The 22376-nt window shown below is 26.0% G+C and overlaps 3 protein-coding genes across 3 annotated transcripts in view; 1 reads left to right on the top strand and 2 right to left on the bottom strand.

Moving 5' to 3' along the window:
• LOC105363369 (uncharacterized) overlaps nucleotides 1-2666 on the bottom strand; it is a 13135-nt gene extending 10469 nt beyond the window's left edge. The window contains exon 1 of the mRNA XM_011501073.1: nucleotides 2232-2666. Within this exon, the coding sequence (XP_011499375.1) occupies nucleotides 2232-2312 (81 nt within the window). The 5' untranslated portion in view covers nucleotides 2313-2666. The remainder of the gene's footprint in view (nucleotides 1-2231) is intronic.
• Nucleotides 2667-5518: 2852 nt separating this feature from the next.
• LOC105363270 (trimeric intracellular cation channel type B) lies at nucleotides 5519-10996 on the top strand. Its single transcript, XM_011500965.1, has 7 exons — nucleotides 5519-5882; nucleotides 9098-9254; nucleotides 9341-9436; nucleotides 9543-9631; nucleotides 9899-9986; nucleotides 10065-10185; nucleotides 10485-10996. The coding sequence occupies exons 1-7, from the start codon at nucleotides 5762-5764 to the stop codon at nucleotides 10638-10640; spliced, it is 828 nt and encodes a 275-aa protein (XP_011499267.1). The 5' UTR covers nucleotides 5519-5761; the 3' UTR covers nucleotides 10641-10996.
• A 3137-nt stretch (nucleotides 10997-14133) lies between these two features.
• On the bottom strand, nucleotides 14134-16653 carry LOC105364085 (uncharacterized). Its single transcript, XM_011501951.1, has 3 exons — nucleotides 16296-16653; nucleotides 14743-15312; nucleotides 14134-14372 (listed from the first exon to the last, which is right to left on the bottom strand). Exons 1-3 carry the CDS (start codon nucleotides 16651-16653, stop codon nucleotides 14134-14136), a joined length of 1167 nt encoding a protein of 388 aa, XP_011500253.1.
• Between the last annotated feature and the right edge of the window lie 5723 nt (nucleotides 16654-22376).

Genomic DNA, 22376 nt, shown 5'->3' with positions numbered 1-22376 from the left:
ATATATTTTATTACATGTAAATTCAAGAATGACGACAAATAATGTAAAACGTATCACGTAAATTGGAAAATGAAGCTGGTTTCATCGATAATTTGAATGTTTTACTGATCATAAATACATTTACCTATAACTATTATTTAAAAAACAATAGATATAATACATAAAAAGAACAGTGAAATAATAAAAGTAATAACTATTACAACACAATAACTATTTGAAGGATAATCTTTTAATTAATACATTTTTCTTTGGCTTACATTAACTACTATTCTTTTTACATATTTCTATTATTACAATATACTTTCATATCGCTATTAATAGTATAATCTACTCACTTACAGAATTATTATATAAGAATTATTATATGAAAAGAAAATTTTATTATACTGATAGTGAATGTAAACGTTAATTTTCTTTTATAATCTGTCGTGTTTTTATAATCAAGTCACGTAACAACGATATTTTTAAACTTTTAATGTAGGGATTTGTAAATTTATAAAACAAGCTGAAGCAACTCTCCATACAAATATAAAAATCATTTAAAATTTCAGCAAACGTGTATGGTTTGATTCTTACAAATCGTGAAAGTATTTTCGTTCAACTTTTTATCTTATTTTTAAATATATAAACATTTGTCTGCACAAATCTGCTTAGAAAAGTTACTACCAACGCCGTTTCTTATTTTATAATCAAATTCACGTTTCAATTAATCACAAATAACTTTAAAAACAGACATTTACTATTGTATCTCTATATTAATATTTTATAAATATGGTATAAATACTTATTATATTCTAATAAAATATATTTTATTCTTATAAATACTCGATTTATTATTTGAACTACCAAGTCACGTCTAATTATTTGGTTCTACAAAACAACTTTAATCGTAATATTAACTAAAATGTAATATTCACAAAAATTTTAAATAGTGCTAATTATATTTTTCATAATATTAAAAAGTATATAAATTAATTCTCATTAAAAATTTTAATATCTTAGTACTTTTACAAAGTTCTATTATTTATATCTAATATATATATATATATATATATATATATATATATATATATATAAATAATTAAATTATGTCATTCATTTTCATTTATTTGAGTCTAATTTATGAAATGATTTTGATATTTTATAATAAAAAATTTATGTATTATTTATAATATATATTATTTTCAAGAAACTTGAAAAATATTAATTATAAAAATTTTATTATAAAATTATTATAATTAATTATAATTATGAATCAGAAAATTTTTTCTTTAGTAAATTATTTTCACTACCTTTTCATTTATAACATTAGCCGATAAATTGATTACAGAATATGTATTATCAACTTGACTTAACATTTATAATACTTGAGATTATTTTAGATTTCTTTCAATGCTTATACCGTATTACAGCGATTAAAAAAAAGAGTCAAAAAATCGTTAAAGCCATTAATTTAGTTACATAAAGGGAAGGCATACTTAATTATTTTTATAAATTTTATATTTTTATAGAAATTTTTTTTTTTTATAAACTATCGAACAAACAAGTTATGCTATAATATATTTTCTTATAAGTCTACAGTAAAAGATGAAAACGAAGCAATTATATTTGTATACTGAAACTATAAAAGTAATTGAATTTGACATTATATAGATATATTTATACAGTACATTTATTTTATAAAATTAATATTAAAAATTATTATGAACTTTTCCGATTTTTTTGAAAATAATTTTTATTTTTTACACTTTGAAATTAAGAGCATAATTGTCACAGTTATGGAACAATTGTTATCGAAATTTAAAGTAATACATAAATTACAAATGTTCATCTGTATTGATTTACAAGATATAATAAATAATTTATTTACAACAATTTAAACTAACGTAGTCGGTTCTTTTACAAATGTAATTATGAAACATCATCTTTAAGAAGCAAAAAGTCAGCTGTTAATCTTCGAAAACCATTCACTTCATTTAGTCAGCTGTTGTAAACAGTGATAGTAGTAGCATCATAAAAAAAAAAAAAATAAATAAAAAAAAAAAACCAAATATAAAGAAACAAAAAATCGCGTACAATAAGCGTATGGATAAAGACTTAATGAACGTCAGGTAATATTTCTTTGTTTGGTAGCTCTGCTAGAAGAATTCGTGCGTTCCATACGCTCGCTATATACAAAGATGACGGACGAGATTGAGTGGAAGAAGAAATGATCCAGAGAGTTTACTCACCTTTCGAAGTAGGGCGACGACGTCGGTCGTGCCCCAGGCCGATATGTCTTCTAGGGCATCGGTGCGGGACAACCTCGACATTGTACCCGGCGTGCATAACCTCACCGACGATGATATTGGGCGAGGCGGCAATTCGGTGCCAGACTTCCGATCCGATCGTTGCGCGTTTCTGTCCTGCTGTCAGTGGCCGCGCGAGGCTTAGGGAGAGGGAAACACCGTCGCGAGTCCACTTCTCTTTTAAATTATCTCGGCCGTCATTACCGCTGCCGAGATCACACACACTCCCCCTCCCTGCCCCTCCAGCAATCCCATCCACTCTCTCACTTATTCTCGCGCTTATCCCATGCTACGGCTGACGCACATACATAAGTTAATTTTCATTTAATTTTATCCTCCACGTCCCCTACCGCTTTCCTACAATTGGATATTTACTTCAAGATTGCCAATACGTTTTTTTTTTTTTTAATTTATTTTCACTTTAGCACTTTTCCTACTCACTCGTTCTTTGTCAAATGCCTTGCGACTAATATTTGTTACGAGCTGCGACGCTATTGATAGGATGGACATTGATATGATCGATACTGACACCTTCGTCACACGTTATAACACAAAACCTATGAATTTACTATTCAATAAACTTGTATTTTGTGTACAATTGCAGTTCTACTCTTACCTTAACCGAAACTAATAACATTATCTTATAACGACGCGAATCTAACATAATTTTGCATATTACCAATTATTCTTATTTAAAAAATTCTTTTACATATAAAAAAATTCTCTACAATTGAAACTAGTAAATACAATGCAGTCACAAATGTATAATTGTAAAATATTATAATACTATTGATAAAAAGAATACATTTGTCATACTAAAAATAGTCCTTTCTGTATTGCTTTAATTAATGTGCAATAATATCATCAGTTTAGAATCAAATAATTTGTTTGAATGTGTTGTATATTATACAAGATGAAACATTATTAATAATAGTTTGATAAGCTGTATCAATTTGAACTTAATATTTTAATATTTGAATAGAAAATCTGTATATAATTGGTACCAAATTTTATTCCAAATATCGAATGTACCAAAAAACTTAATTTCTTTCGGATTATTATTATCATTACTATTAATATTCATTTCAATTTTTGGTAATTAATGTTTTAAAATAATTGTTTTTTATATATATACCTTTTTATAAATTGTTCACGGGTACACGATATGTAACTAAAAGAGTTGAATTCAAAGGGAAATCTAATAGGCACAGATAATCAAACTTATTGTTAATTTTATTGTTTTATTTTTTTTTTCCTGTGCATATTACTGTAAATGAATATAAAGTTTTCTAACTACCTGAAACCGCTATTTAACTTCTTAATTGACACATGAACTCGCAATGTATCGACTGTAAATTATTTATGAACTGAAGATTCCTCTTGATCCATATTTTGAATTCCTTGCTATAGTCATCCTTCTCTCTCTCTCTCTCTCTCTCTCTCTCTCTCTCTCTCTCTCCCTCTTATTCTTTTGCAATGTGATAATTGGACAACTGTATTGGTGAACCTACAAATAGCGCAATGTATGCTTGTTTTCGCTTTTTAGAAATACTGACAGCATTCAAATTTTATCTATCAGTATTTTAATTACTTTACGTAAATAAATAATACAAAATGCATAAACGCATCGATTATGATATTACCATTTAGATTATTTTAATAATAAAGGATAAATTGTCTATTGTATTATTCTACAAAAGGATTAAAGCAAAGATGTTATACGTAATACCATTATGTTTACCAAAAAATTTTCATTGATTAATGAATGACTATTATTCGGATATTGCTAAATTCTATCTGTGCTCATATCTTTTCATGGTATACGTAGTTATTATAAATAATTAAAATTTTCAGCATATTAAGAGTATTCTATGAAACTCTTTCAAAGAAGAATTAACTCTAATAGGTATCTATTAACTTGTTTATTACATACTGCAATAGATGTTTAATATAAAGCAATTTATTTCAACTTCATTTGCAATGTAATTCGATGAAAACTAAATAATTATTTTTATTTATAAATTTTATGCATTTCAGTACTAAACTATAACTTGCTAAATGTACTATCCCATGTTAAGCTTGGTATTTACCAAATGATACTATTAAATAATTAAAAATTAATTTTTAAAGTAAAAAATAGCAATATAAATCTAGGCGAAATCATAAATCGAAAGATATTTTAAATAATAAACAGTGAAAGTAATTAAAATAATTATATATATATATATATATATATATATATATAAAGTATTAATAAATAGGCAAAATTAGATCAATAAGTGAGAAGCTCTAGAATAATATAAGCATAATTTAAGAATTATTAAATCATTTAGAAAAAGTAAAGTATAAAAAATGAATAATATATGAATAATTAATATGATACTTGATTTAAAGGAATGATAAATATTTTCTGTCTCCTTCAGTATTAATTATCGAAAATTTATAACTCTTATGAAAATCAATACTTTATTAATAATTATACAGATATATTTTAATAAGTAATTATTTTTTAAATCTATTACGCATGTATAGCTCTATATTATTATATTATTATATTATTATATAATTATATATAATTATATATATTATATAATTATAATATTATTATAATTATATTATTATAGCTATATTATTATACTATATTATTATATTATTATATTATTATATTATTGTTAGATTATTATTACTGTCAGATTGCGACATTTTAACATTATTTAGTTGTATAAGATTTACGCTCGTCACAAGTCAAACATTGTTTTTAGTTACAAGAAATCACATTTCAAAACCGATTTTCATTTCGAAGAAGAATTTCTAATTCGTTAATTCGTTATGAAATGCTTGCGCAAATATCAATAGTACGTAACTATGTCGATTCGATTACTTATATATTCTTATTGTTTCCTGTAATAACAATACACCCATTAAAACTAATTTCGGGCTGACTCTGCAGCGAAAACGACATTAGTGTTATTACAAATGTAAGATGGGCCGAGTCCTAGTGACCAGGTCATTTGATTTCGTGTGCCTACTCTTCTCGGCTCTGCCGATAATGCTACCGGTATAGACAATCTTTTATGAGCCAGGCGGTGCAATAAGTCGGACTCGAGATCGAGAAGAAGGATCGGCTCGCGACGGCTCGTAAGGGAGCGTCATTATTTTATTCAGTAACGTATACTCCGCCGATATACGCGGTCCCTGCCTCTACCGACCTAGCAGACGACGAGCGCGCATTTGCGGCGGCTAGCAGACGACGTCACAGACTCGCGGAACTCGAAGCTCCCACTCGTTCTTCTGCCGCGGTATTGTTCGTGTCGCGCGTCCAGACGCTACGCAACCGATCAACCCCTGGTTACCTAGTCGTCACATACGGTTCGCGGAACCGACGGCGCTCCTTGCCAGGGTAGGCGCCCTATTCGAGTTTCTGACGTACGCGCACTTCCACTGCCGCAGTTGCTACCGCTACCATCGCCAGGATGGACGCTGAGGCGTTCCTCGATATGGCCAACCAGATGGTCAAGTTAAAGATGTTCCCGTACTTCGATGTAGCGCACTGCGTGCTGTGCGCGCTCCACGTTAGGGAGGACCTGGGGCCGGGTAAGTAGCTACTAGCCACCGTGGGATTCTATTATTAAAATTGTGCCGCTCTCGCCCCGCTACTTGTCTCAACCGAGGGATGGCGCGCGAGTGCTTTTGCCTTTCCCAATTTGGATTTTTCCCCGTCCTCACACACACCTACTCTTGCGCGCACACGCACGCACGCACGCACACATCCTTCCTCTTGTCGCCGCCAGGGACTCGGGTTACAGAAAAGATTTTCTAAGAGCGGAGGCCGAGGTCTCGTTTTCGACACCGACTCTCGATAGCTACATCTCACCTACCTGGCATTCGGCTACTAAACTAAACTACAACAATATCCCTGACTGGCTGTTACCCGGCTTATTCACAACCTATTAGCAGTCAATTATTTCTGAACAACAAAAACGACGACGACGACGACGACGACGAGGCTGATGATGGCTCGGGTGGTAGTATGGTGATATGATGATAATGATAGTAATAATATATAATATATAATTTATATTCTACTATCCAAAATTTCTTCAGTTCCCATTGATTTAATAGGGCGAAGCGGCTTACAACATATGATAATCAGTTGAGTCGCCGAGAAATCATTATGTTATTATTATTTTTTGTTATTGTTTTTATGTTATTATGGCGATCCTTAACTCCCGGATTTTACTTGTGCGTTTCACATAAAAAAAAAGTTCTTTCACTTCGTTAAAACTACATATATTTTTGTTTACGCGTTAAATTTAAATTATCAATCGGCTACCGTAAATTCATAAGTGTTGAAATTGTTAATTCCGAATGATGATTAAAAATCGATTTATTTAGGGTAATCGTCCCTATTACCTTACTTTGTTCACTCGTTACACGTAATGAATGTAGTGATTCGATTCTAAACGGACAAATATAATAAACAAAAATGGCAAAAAATTTTAATCTTGTATTATAGTTATTATTGAATAGTTTAATTTAATTGAATTTGACTTTTATTCCAACTTATTGCGATGGACTACCTACTTTGGAAATCTCATGATATAAAAAAACAATTATTATTTAAAAGTATATGTATAATATTTGTTAAAATATAATTGATTTTTTTTTAATCACTTAATTGCAATGATCAGTATTTCAATAATTGTTGAAATATAAAATCTAATAAATTAAATAGAAATTGTTATTGGCCGATTTTTATATAGAATTTTAATATTTACTTAAAAAAAAAAATTATTATTGATTTTAAAACAAATATTCAAACACTACTAATCGAATGCCTATTGAGAAAATATTACATATGGCTTAAAAAAATGCCATTTTAAAAAATTTAAATTGAAAATTTGGTATTTGGAAATTTAAAAACTGAATTTTAACGAATAATTTTACTCCTCGAAATTAGACTCGTTTGTCCTTGAAGAAAACGAAAAATTAATTTTTAAGAAAACCAAAAAATACAATGAATTTAATAATATATTATTCTCAAAGATTAAATACATTTTGCTGTTTATAATCGTTTAGGAAAGTTTAAAGCATAGTAACCATTTGGTTCTTTAGTAAATTTAAAGTTATAACTTTTTATATTTATTCTAATTTCTTTGTATTTAATTTACATACATTTAATGACAAGTTTTAATTACCCCAGATGATAAAAATATATATAAATCTAAGTCGAACAGATTTATCATTATTAATATTGTCGAAGAAAATGAACTTTTAAATAACAAATGTGTATTGTAATTTAAACTTAAAAAAATTATATTAAAGCTCTTAATATACGCAATCCCATTTACTATATGTTTCAATTCATTCAATTATTCTTTATAATAAAATGTTTGCATTAGTTAACTTATAAATCATAATTTTTGGTAATTGAATAAAATTTAAAATCAAGCATTCTTATTCACACAGTGATATAAAGAGTATTTAAGATAAATTTGATAATTAACCTTTAATGCAATGCCTGTAGATGATGCTGACTAAACGTACAGTGACATTAATAGATATTTATTGAAAATTCTCATCATATAATTAAAATCTTTTAATCAATAGGATAAAATGTAATAACAAATATGAATTTTCAATTTATACAAATACCTGGCACAATCAATACATATTTCTTAGCATTAGCTTTGCCCAAGTTTCTACTAGTCAATCTATTTTTGTATGTGCCTTTAGCCACCAACTGATGAAAATGAACATATTCAGATCTTCCTGCATTACAAAAATATGCATTTTTCCTTATTAGGGATCGACTAAAATACAAATATTTAAAAGTAAATAATATAGTTAACAAACATTAGCTTCGATTATAAGTACATCGTTAGGCAATGAACAGAAATACTTACTAAACCAATAAAAGAAAATCAAGGATTTCATCAATACTTCCGCGTTATGTTAGCCAGGTTCATACATTTGGCGTAATTCTTTAATTATTTGTAATATAAAAGAACATTTTTTATTACTATTTATTTTAATATGATTTGTTACGTATTTAAAACACGAAAAACCAATATAATTTTAACAATAATATAAAAGATGTAAGAATAAATGACCGTTTCATTTTTCAAATTAATTTAGAACATATTATATTTCTCTTTTTGGCAAACTAATTATACAATAATTGTATTCACAATTAAATATATTTTTAAAAATGAAACAAATTATCCGCTTTATACTTTTTTTTATTTAAAATTTAATAAACATTCATGCATGAATTTATTAAATATTTACACGATTGAACGCTACATGAGGCTGCATATACCTTTGAATATGGAAGTGTATAGCACTTAAATGGGTTCCAGCTAACCTTTATGAAATATTTCACTTTTATAGATGTAATAAAATATATAATAAAATTTTGTTTCAACTTTTGTGCAACTGCATAGTAAAATACATTATAATTTATTATGAATAAAAAAACTTGACTAAAAAAATGTAACCTTCTACAAGGTTAATCGTATATAATGAAATATTTAATTTGATAGTCGCTAAAAATTGAAGTCAGTAAAGAATAATATTTAAATATATTCGATTTATTTTGTTATATATATACAGATAATTTTTCCATAAAATGTTGCATCCGAGATTCATCTACCTATGCAATTAAATATATAAACAAGCCATTGTAAAAAAAAATCTCTAATAGTTTATTTCATAGTTGAAAAAAGTATCAATATTCGAAACTATGAAATGCAATACAATTTAGTAAATTCTCGATGAATTTGTACAACTAATATGAACAATTGCAGGGGCGCAGGCATTTTCAAGAAAACACCCTTTGTCATGTTGGCTATCGACGATGCTGGTGGTTTTTGCTGGTGGCATGTTATGCAATGGCTTACTAGGGGAACCCGTTTTAGCACCTTTAAAAAATACATCACAAGTGGTCGTTGCTACCGTCGTTTGGTTGGTTTATTCCCTTGCACGAAATTAATATAAATTCCACTTAATCAGAATAATAATGAGATTTTAATCTAATTATCTTTTTGCAGGTATTTCATTTTTTATACGCCATTTGATATTGGATATAAAGTTGCCAAATTCTTGCCCATAAAAATTATATGCGCTGCAATGAAAGAAATATACAGGTACCCTTAAATATATAAACAATTTATTTAAACATAAATATGTAATGGCTCTTCGTCATGCTTTATTATTTTCTAGTTATTAAAGTAGAAATTTTCCAAATTGTAGGTGTAAAAAAGTTTATGATGGAGTTACTCACGCAGGCAAATTATATCCAAATGCCTATCTCATTATGATACTCATTGGAACACTCAAAGGTACTAATAATAATGTTGACATTTTCAATCTAGATAGTCGAAACAAATTAAAAAATATTATAACATGATTATAATAAATATTCGATTTTTCCACTTTATTTCATTAAAAGTAAGTAATAGAATATATTTAACGTTTTGACGGCATTAGCCTTGTTAATCTGGATAAATTATTAAATTCCTATAAGATCATTCATATTAATGAATTTAGTATTATATTCTCTCGTTTTTAATTAAAATATTGTTAAGCATATATTAACTTTTTTTTAGGGAATGGAGCTGGTTTTACGAAATTATTTGAGCGCCTAATCCGCGGTGCTTGGACACCAACAGCTATGGAATTTATGCAGCCAAGTTTGTAAGTACGATTAAAAGAACAATAATCTTATATAAACATTATACTGAATAATGTGATAAAATATTCTTTACTCTTCAGTCCCACAAAAGCATCAATGGTTGCCTCAATTATTTTCGTCTTAGATAAAAAAACTGACCTTATATCAGCACCGCATGCCTTGGTGTACTTCGGAATCGTAATATTCTTCGTATACTTTAAGGTTTGTATTCAACTTCTTCATTATTATTATACGTACTTAAAAGATTGAAAATACTTTTTATACATTACGAGTCTTATACTAATTCTATCATCTTTCTTTTCTATACTTTACTTTACAAATAAAATTCTTAATATGTATATACAAACATTTAAAAAAGCGTTTATTTAAACACTAAAAAAATTCCAAATAAAAATAATATATTGCTTACATTAAATACTGTTTAAAATTAAGTTCAAAACCGAGAAATTTTATAATACCAAAAGCAACAATTAATTAATTATACAATTGTTTTATTTCAGTTGTCTTCCATACTGTTGGGTATCCATGATCCTTTTGTACCATTTGAAAACTTATTCTGTGCATTATTCCTTGGAGGAATTTGGGACTCACTTGCTAAAATATTAGGCTGTGGACAAACCAAAGATGAAAAAACAGATCCAAAAAAGACAAATTAGATAATGAAATGTTAAGTAATGATGTTTTTGAACGATTTTGTATGCGTTCTAAATATCTTCTATTTCATTGAAAGCTTTATTTTCTTTTGAGCATTGTATTCTGAAAAATAGCTAAGTTTGCACATAATTTATATGTGATTTAACACATACAAATTAGTACAACTGCATGTAATTGATTTATGATTATACTCATTTACGTATAATTTATACATATACTTCATTTTAAGAAGGAACGAAAAAATAATGTAAATTCGTTCGAAACTTAACTGCGAAGTAAGGCAGTTTTGTAACAAACTAGTCAATGATTAGATTCCTGGAAGAGAATAATTGACCAATTATTGACAAGAAATACAATTATTTTTTTTATGAATACTGATTAAAAAAATAATATATATATATATATATATATATTATTCATTGTATATGAAATTATAAATCATTATATATAATCTATTTTTCAAATTAAATAATATATAATGCCTTAATTTTTACTTGTAGTAAGAATATTATAAAAAGTATAAAATGTTTTCGATATAAAATCTTTATAAATAATTATACATCACAACAATCAATTATTGGTCAGTTTTTATAACATTTTTAATATTTAATATATAATCAAATTTTATTGAATTACATATTTTATTTTAAAAAATAAATTGAAACATTTTAAAATCGCATAAACATATGTATGTCTCTACAGTTAATGGAAGCATAATAAAATTTTTTTTAGAGTAAAAACAAGCATAACTGTAACCTAGTTAATGTTATGTAGTCAAGATTATTTTTTTATATTCAGTATTAAATATAATTTAAGTAATCTTAGAAATTAATGAGTTTTCTCAATTAAAGTTCAAATAAAATACCATTTTATTAATTAGTATATCTATTTATATGTACAAAATTTGTTTCACTAAGTTCAAAAAAAATTAAAAATAGTAAATTATTCAGCAATGACTTACATTATACACACTTTTATATATATTATATAAGAGAATTTTAGAAATATTTAATTAAAGGATTTCAAATTAAAAATTTTTGTTTGTCAAGTAAGTACTTAATGTATATAAAGTATATTTAATTAAAAAATGTTCTGTCTTTAATAAATAGATAAATGAATTTATATATATATATATATATACTACTGGTGATAAAATGTAAATATAAAATTTAAAAATTATAAGCACCTATACAAAAATATATTTTTAACATAATAAATTCTATTTTAATATAAACGCATATATAGAATGTTTCATTGCACTTTATCAAAGCTTAATTACATACATACAACATAATTATAATGAATTATTGAATGAAATATATTATTAAAGTTTACTTACTCTTTTTTTTATTATACAATTACATAACAAAGTACTATATATTATATTAAAGTTACATACAAATGAGATAATTTATGTTAAAATATATTGGAAATAAATTATAATTTTAATTTATTGTATTTTGTATAAATATTTTATGTATAATTATTAAAAAATAACTTTTCTTTGCATATTATGTCAATTTAATTTTCTAAAAATATTTTATTTTATAACATTTTATTACATTATGAATATATAGATATTGTTAATTTTTAATTACTAAATAATTTTAGATTTATCATAAATATAATTTGTAAATAATATCATAATTTACATTAAATGATATTTTTTTTGTATTTTTTGAAATTATATTCATTATAATTAAAAATATACAAATCTATATATGTTACTCTTACTTTTATATTGTTCTTCATTATTAATATACTGGACTATATGTTAATATCGACTTAGAGATTAATTGTTTATACCATATTTATAATTACAAGACAATACATTAAAATATAGTATTTTAAATTTTTAAATATGTTTAAATTTTAATTGTATTTAATGAGAACTCATACCAGTATTTTCATAATATTTAAATATTCATTACTTTTGGTTAATCGGTTATATACACAATTACACAAATTTTTAGAACTATATTTGTAATTCCTGTTTATATACAATGTTGGATTGTTTACATGTAATTTTTATTCAATCAATTACATTAAAAATCTCAGTTATGCTTAAATTAAAAATAATTAAAATTTTTTATAAGCCCATTATTAAAATAAAAGAAAACAAAATTCCATATTCATCGTAATCGGTTGAATCGTATATATTTTTGACAAGTAATTTTACATTAAATTATTAATATATTATCAAATATTTATGAATATTAAATACAATTACATTTTAAAACAAGCTTTGGTCTGAATCATCAGTAAGTTAATACGCTATTATTATTAATTTAATATTATTTTTGTTATAATCATTTTAATAGGATGCGGCATATTTTAGAAGAAAAATTAATTTTTTTAAATTACAGGTTACAAACTAAACAAATATTAATATTAATATTAAAACTGTCTAATTTGATTTTTTATGATTGTATAAAATGAACTATTTTCACAATTCTTAATTTGTAATTCTAGAAATCTGAATATGAGAAAAATATTCTTCAATTGCATTGATACGTATAATTTGATATCTTAGCGAAAAGAAAATAATACATATTTTCAACAATTTATTATTAATTATAAAAATTAATTATAAAAATGAATTATTAAAGGTATTATTAAATATCAAAAATCATGAAGTTGGATAGATAAGTATATGGTTATTTTATATATTGATATTTACAAAATTGTGATAGTCTGTTTTTCATTCTGACACCAAACTATAATCACCTTTAGTGATTACTAAAGGAATGTTAGTTACAAGCCGTATGCATTTCATCAGGATTAATCTAATTACGATTTTTAATTTCTAATTCAGCTTTTTACCTCTCGTATTTTCTATAATTTCTATGTTACAATGATTGATTTCAATAAGAACATCAATAAGTACTTGATGCAGTTTTACAAATAAAAAATATAAGTTGTGGAAGTACGACATAAATGTATTACTAAAAAAACTGACGCAGTATATTGAAATAAAATTTAAAATATAATTTTTAGTTTATCACATACTTTTATCAACTAAATTATTAAATATAGCATTCAATCGATGTCATAGATTGTACTATTTAGCTAATTCAATTTTTTAACTAACTTTTTTGATAAAATATTCAAGTAAAGCATTATATAAAAAAATTATTTGAATTTGAATATTATTTATTTTCAGTAATATATTTATTATTTAATTAGATGATGTAAATAAAAAACTAATCGAGCATTCATTATATAATAGGCATAGTGAATGAAAGCATCAAATTATGCCAGCATGTCCTTCTTTATATTATGCAGAGTATTTTTTTGAAAATTTTTTACGTATAAAAATAATTTCAAATTTTGTACAAATTTATTTAAATTATACAAAAAAATTAGTAAATAATTTCAGGATAAATCTAGTTAATTATAGAAACGCTTGCATACCATTTAATAAACAATTTACGTAAATTGTATGCTAAATATTTTTCATTATCGCATAACAGTATTGTAATCATAAGGGAAAGTTCACATTCCAAGCTGCAGGGGATAGATTTCAGTTTGACTATTAGTAGAGTATGCGGCAAAGTGTTTCCGGGGCTCAATTTTATCTATATAACCGTCCTTATTATTGCGTATAAACTTGTTAACGAGGCTGATAGGTTTACCGTAAAATCGCAATGAATCTTTAAAAAAGTCTTTCTCGTCGTTCAGAGACATGTTATCGCCATTAATGTCTTTATCAATGAGTGAACATATTGAAAAGTCTAGAAATTAAACTATTATCATTATTTTGCATTACAATCCAATTCGAAAAATCAGCTCAAACATTGAACTGTAAATACATTTACTAATCTCAGTATATTATATTATTTAATGATTTTAATTATTTAAAAATATAGCATTGTTAAAACGAAATTTCGTGTTTTTTTTTATTATAAAAATAATTATCTTAAAAATATATTCAATCATAATAACCATTTGTATGAGATATATAAAAATAAAAAATAACTCAACTGTATAATGTATAAATAATCATAAAGTTAAAGTAATAATTGTATACCACATATTCAGTTAGAAAGTTTTTAAATAAGCAATAAATAACTGTAAAGTTAAAGTAATAATTTTATACTATACCTTCAGTTTGAAAATCTTTAGCTGAATCTGACGAAGCTATAGTAGATTCTTTATTGAAACTGCACGTGCAATTGGAGTCTTTATTGAATTCTATTTGACTTTGCGGTGCAGATAAGGCATCATCTGAATCTTCATTTGTTTCATTACTTTTGTAGTTACGATCATCTTTAACTTCTACACAAATAACCTGATAAATTTCTTTAAAATCTTGCTTGAAATCCACCTCGCCTGTTTTTCTATTATCATTGGTCATTATGTGACACATAATTTGATTGCAAGCCTCTTTGAAATTTAAGCACTTCTTATTTTTGTCTTCCTTTAAAATTTTAACAATTATAGTAGGATCTTCAATCACATTTTCAATCACATCTTTAGCTACATTGTTCAACTCACACGAGCCGCTAATATTCACATTATTACAGCATTCTTCGCAATTTTTAAAATTATCCTTTGACATATCTACATTTTCACCTTCAAATAAATGATAGCTGGAAAGAGATTCTAAATTCTGTTTTTTGCTACAATAATTGCAATTGAGTAAGCTTAAACCGATTGATTTTGAATTTTGTCCTGGTGGGAAATTATATATAATAGATTAATTTAACATCATATTGTAAATTAAAATAAATAAATATGTATATATATATATATATATATATATATATATATATATATATATTGACTTAATTGGTTACGAATTGATCTACATATTAAAGTAATTTAAACTTCATGGAATTTTGCTTACACACATTGTAATAGTTCATTAAAAAGAATTGTATTTATTTAAATATATACAATAATAAAACTAAATACAATATTCAGATTTGTATATTTCAAAGGTAAAGGTTTCGATAATTAATAAATTCCATTTTGAAGTACTTTTTTCAGGATTATATTTAAAAAAGAAAATCAATATTTTTATTTAGTTATTATAATTAAAACAGAATTAAGTTTATTACTTTTATAATATTGAATATCTTGTAAACTTTCATTTATTTCAAATAATATATGTCCATATTTTTTAACAAAAATATACCGAAGCAATTATACTTAATTTAATAATATAGTTTTATAATCAAGTTTTTATTATTAAATAAAAATATTTACACTAAATATTTTAATTGCAATTTTTTTTATACTAATGATTTACACGTTTTTTATTTTTCAATTGTCAATTTTAATACGACACAAAATTAATAATGTGAACAATATTGTTTTTTGATTTATTTTATATGTTAATGAAAAATAATATTAAATGTAATATTAAAAATTCAAATATACATGTGTATATACTTAATTAAAGCAAATTAAAAAATTTCTATTAATAATAATCTTTATTCTCTTGTTGTTTACCATTAATATGGTCGATTTGTTTTAATAGCAATAATACGAATATTTTATGTAATTTAATTTGCCTACAAATAATTTTTTAACTAGTATTAATACGAATTAGCACAATTTGCATTACTATAATTAACAATGTAATATCAATAAATTTAATTTTTATTAGAATATATTAATTTTTAACAAGCAATAAATAACTCAAAGCTTACTCAAACTGTTCTTGATTATCCCATGCAGAACATTAAACCAAACTGGCTGTTTATTATTCGCATTCTTGAAAATTTCTTTCTCTCGAATATACCGCTTCTTTAACTCTTCGATAAGCTGCATACAGCTTTGTTCATCAACATTCTTTAAATTTAAAGTTTCAGCAATATTTTTATAAGTTAATAACCTTATTTTCTCATTCTTATACTGAGGGTCATAAATATTCCAAAGAACTGAAAAAGATTTGTAAATGAGAAGGAAGCGCAAGATATTTATATCTGTCCATGAAATAGCTTTTGGAATGGATTTTAACCACCATTTAGAATTTTGATTGAATTTTGATTTAAACTGAATGCTCATATTGAAAATTTTATTGATTATTTTTACGAAGAAAGATTTTAATACGAAATTATGACGCAACAGATATTCTTTTGTTTTTATTACTAAATTTAAGTCGAGAATTACAAAGAGTAGAAATAATTGGACTTAGAACTTGACACAAAACGATTGTATTGTGAAATAATTGAGCATAAAATTTGTATTTTACTTTATTTTTTCCCCTAAATTTTAATTTTATAAATTTTATTATAATTTTATCTTTAATTGAATTAAATAATAAACGATTTTTAATTATTCATTCAAAATAGTGTAGTGCAATAAAGCTATTGCTTATTAAACCCTTTTTAATATTTAATATTCAAAGATATCAATATTTTAACACTATAGCTTTTAAAAAAATGTATTTCAATACGTTTATTTAATTTACTTATATTTATTTAATATTGCCAAAATTACTTATAATGTAATTTATAAATTTCTAAAAAAAAAAAAAAAAAAAAAAAAAAAAAAATATTTACAGAATGAAAAATACGAAATTATTCTTTTGCTCAACAAGGGCAATACAATGTTCTTACTCAAAGAATAACTTATTGTCCTACGCATTATTTTATAATCAAAAGTTTTGCTTATGATACGTCAGATGTGTATCAAACTAAATTCACGTTCTTACGGCATCTGAGCAAACAAACTCTTGTCGTGAGGTAGGATTTTAGCTACTAGATACAGTTATCCTCTAAGTATTTCGACGATTTTTTGATAATAAAATATCGACAAAACTGGTTAACTCTAATGTATATTAACAGCCGGCAACTTACAGGATTGTCAAGAGTCCAAGTTCAATTGACTCCAGTTCAATCTCAGGTAATTAATTTCCCAAGTCTCATCGGATTCACACATTCAGAAATGGAATTACATGTCGATGTTGTACTTAATTCGTCTGGAGGAAACTCAAGGAATTAACCTGTTTTGTGTGTGCGTGTGTGTGCGTGGGTGCGTGCGTGCGTGCGTGCGTGCGTGCGTGCGTGCGTGCGTGCGTGTGTGTGTGTGTGTGAGAGAGAGAGATAGAGATAGCTTATTAGACTGTTATAAATTGTTTTTTTTACTCAGGAAATGGATCATAAAAGGATTCAATGTTGATTGATTTAGAATATTCGATAATTTATTTAAAAATAATATTGTTTGTTATAAAAATGAAGTAAAAGTAATAATCTACATTTTTACAGATTTGTACTCATGTTGATTATTTACTAACCTCGACCTTTTTTCGCATTTTGTTGTGCTTTATTAAAACAGCGCGAACATTTCTCCCGCGTGATTTCGTTTCGTGCTTCCAAAGTGAAAGAAGGTCCATCCGTAGCGAGTTTATTACAGGTTGCTCTCGTTTTCATATTATCTTCGAAGCAAGTACAATTTTCAAAATCAGTTGTTTTATTTGGCTTACATTTCAGACATCTTATGTACATCCAATTTACATCTTTAGATATGGATGGTGAAGTGCCCGGTCTGTATTTTAATAACTTTGAACAGGGGATTACGGTACGGCAATTATCTCTAGTAGCACAGGACCCCTGACACTTAACTTTGTTGTAATCAGTAAAATTACAGCTAAATACGGATGTTTAATATTATGCAAATGTACATAGTAATAACAATCGTAAAGAAAATTCAAATCATAAATGTGATGTTGAAATAAATTTCAAATTAAAATTTTCAAATATGCAATATTAACGTACCCAATGAAACAATACATAAATCGAAAAATGGAAAATTGAATTTAATTTTATATATAAAACTTTTGTTGTGTATGCCATAAAAGTTTCTGTTTAAAAATTTGTAAATTATCTTTATTGTTGTATTTGATATTATGAACTTCAACGACAGATTTTTTGAAACTATATATTATTATATTATATTTATATATTATATATAATCTTGTATTATATTTATCATGCATTTGATATTATATTTATAATACAATTTTAAATTTGTAAACTGAATTTTATGTTCAAAATCTTGGAAAAAAATGTATCTAAATAATATCGTACCTTCTAAAGAAATCTTGACAAGAAATAGATTTATCCTCATTTAATCTGCTGGTCTGCGTTTCGGCATTTATTACTGATGTGTCGTAGATCTCAATTATTTCGCACTGAGTTGACTGATTATTATCACCGCATTTCATGTTGCAGCAATTTTTCATGCTCGAGTGGTTGGCTTTGCCATCACAATCTGTAGAGACAAAGTTAATCTTAAAACAAATACTATTGGAGGAACTCATATGAAAATGAACAACGTAATGATAGATTCAAAATCACAAGTATTTTCAACCATTTCTATTAATTTTTATACTTAATTAGGATGCAAATTTAACTAGTTTTTGCAAAGTTATTATTTATCATATTATTATATTTGTAATTCATTATGTAACATATTTAGTAGTGTTAAAAAATCAATTTTTCAAATTAATGTTTTTATAATTATTAAGCATAATTGTAATTTGTCGTTAAATCTAATTCTATTTATTGTATTAGATGTTCCACGAAATTCGTATATATATATATCTGTATTATAATCTATGAATTGTTAAATTAGAGAAATACAACATTGTCGATGAATTATAATAAAAGACACACTTTCATAAACATTTTTTCATATAGTATTGAAAGACCAATTTATGTTAGCAATGCACCAGTACTAAACACTTTTATTTATTTCAGAATATCGAATACAGTGCGTAGTTTGTATAATTTTTATCAAAACACTACGTGGTACCGATGTATTTAAATTTCAAATTTCAATTAACTAACCATGTTTCATTCTTTCATTTTCGAACTCATCCTTCTTGTTGTCAAGTTCCAAGGCACATTTTAAGATTTCCAAAAAATTTTGCGTGAGCTTACTACGCTGATTTGTATCGGAATTGCAATGAAAATACGACAGCTTTTCATTAAAGCATTGCGTACAGCTGTTACATGATTTTTCTGGGATTTCAGAACGTTGATAGCACTTACATTCCAATGTTTTATACAAATCCTTTTTTGAATTCATACAGTGGTCTGTTTAAACACATCTTTTATTATTAATTATATTAGATATAAATAAAAAAAAAACATATTTAAACATTTTTTTAATATAAAATATTGAATAATTTCATATTTTTAACAGTTGGCCTTGAAAGTGAAGTTTTTACTGAGTTTTAACATTTTTCGTATTTTTACGGCATAGTAATAATGTCTTTTAAGATGTCATACAGCAGGATGAGATTTATCGATATTGACATCCGCAGTGTAGTCCTGATTATTTAAAATTAAAAGTTATATTTAAATATATATTTTTTAATTATTATTATTTCTATTATTATAATTTAATTAGTTCTTTTTATTTCATTAATTTTGATGGAGCTCTCGTCTGACGCGAAATCATTAAGCTTTCGAACTTACTTGCCGAGACCCCACAATCCTCTGTTGAATGCTGGGTCTCCACCAGTTCCGTAGCCTCGTTCAGGCAGTTGGACGTTCGTTCGTTGCCGTTCGGGAACACGATCTTGAATTCCGAGTAGGCCTCGAGCACACCGTCCTCAAAACGCGCGGCTACCCGAGGAGGCCTTCGGACACCGCGCGTCGACTCGAATCTTACGATTTTCGGATTATCCGCGGTACCAATTGACTTGTCATTAGTTGAATCCTGAAATCCTCGTTTGTCCATACATGACGAGGTTCTACCTGCAAGGTGAGGACGCGGAGTCTCTTTTACAGAGCACTAAAGTAGACTTTCATGAAAGTTTGATTCCACTTAGCTGCTTATCTATTTAATATATTTGGCTTTTATATTATATTTAGTTTTGATGTATTTATTAACAGGTGGATAAAGAACGGTAGAAATAATATTGCACTTAATGTGTATTCTTTGTGAAAATAGAATCAATTATCTGTTATTAATTGCCTTTTAAATTACGCATTAAATTATATTTCCTAAATAAAACATAAAATTATGAATTCAATATCTTATAAAAAAACTTTATTGAACTTTCAAATGACCGTTAAAATTATAATGAATTAATAATTTAGAAATAAATTACCATATGATTCTCTGGATTATTGCACGCTTTTAATTAAATAAGAAAACAAAATTTACTTGAAGTTTATGAATTATTTGATTTAAAACTTTGATTCTATTTTTTGTGATAAATAATTTAAAATATTTTAGAAAAATCTGATTATACACTGTATAAATCATATAATGCACATACACGCCTACACGCTCATTATTAACATCTCCACTGATACTTTCTTATTCTCAAAATGGCTAATTTTTAATTAATTACAAAATAATGAAAGAATTATTAAAAATATTAATGGATTATGAATATGAAAATGTCTTGTAATATTTAGCTTACAATAATAAATTTATAATTTAATTATTATTTTTTTTAATTCTAGTTGATTCTTTTTTCTTCACAATATTAAAAATACAAGATTATTTTACAATATAAAAATTAGATATACAAGATGGCTGTATACGATAAATAACGCAACGTAGCTGCTTATGTAGAGTATTTCCATATGAAAGAATACTTTCGGCCTGGTAATATATATTTGAACAAAATGAGTTCTACCTTACCCGGATAAATTTCCTTTGTGCAAATATCAGATTTTTTTAATACGCATGAACCTTTACTGGGATTTTGTGGATTATTTCTGTAAGAGCATAATGACGTCACGTTCTGAGTAGAGCATTTGTCATTTGCAGTAACAATAGTTGTCTCGCACATATTGGTGGTTTGCGTATTTTTCGAACATAAATAGCATGGTTTTACTCTCTCCTTAGAATAATTGTCATTAATGGTAGTATTAGAAGTTTTGCATATTCTAGAGCTCTGTGAATTTTCGTTACAATAACAAGATGGCAATTCCTTTTGCTTTGAACATTTTTCACTCGCATTATTGTTAAGCATCTCACATTTCTTCGAGCTTTTGAAATTTTTGGTATATGAGCAGCGTGGTACCTTTTCTTTACAAAATTCATCACTGGTAGCGATAGCAGATGTTTCAAACATTTTACAACCCTGGGAGTTTTTGGTGCATGGGCAAAATAACGATTTTTCGTTGGAACTTTTATTACCGATAATGGTAGATATATCACATACTTTAGAACTTTGTGATTGCTCGTTACATGGTACCGTAATTTTTTCGTCAGGACATTTCACAGTAGTTTTGGTTCCACCCGCTCTGGAAACTTGTACATTCTTGTTACATGGACATGATGGCAAAATCTTTTCCTTGGAGCACTTATCATTGGTACCTATTGTCGATGCTATGCACAACTTGACACTCTGTGTATTCTTGGAACATGGACAGCACGGCATTGCTTTTTCCTTTGGATTTTTGTTGACGACGCTGGATGTGATGAATTCCAACGAAGTTGTAGCATCTTTCCTATTCTGGTCACTCTTTGATTGGGGACCTTCTCCATATTGTTATACAATATGGCAATTTAATATCATAATACATAAAGTTCATGTTTTGTTAATTAAAAATCTATAGTAATCTTTATTAATTTAAGGAGTATGTAATAAAAAAAAAAGTAATGATATACTAAGAAGCTATCACAAGTTTCACAATTATATTAAATTAATTTAAATTTTATAAAATGACTAAAAAATTGTATCAACATAGATATAAATGAATGGATATTAATTTATATGTAAAAATAAAATGTATATAATAGAAATTAAAAAAATTCAT

This window comes from Ceratosolen solmsi, unplaced genomic scaffold (genome assembly GCF_000503995.2).
Source record: "Ceratosolen solmsi marchali unplaced genomic scaffold, CerSol_1.0 scaffold10, whole genome shotgun sequence".
Taxonomy (NCBI): domain Eukaryota; kingdom Metazoa; phylum Arthropoda; class Insecta; order Hymenoptera; family Agaonidae; genus Ceratosolen; species Ceratosolen solmsi.
This window is presented reverse-complemented; position numbering and strand designations above follow the sequence as displayed.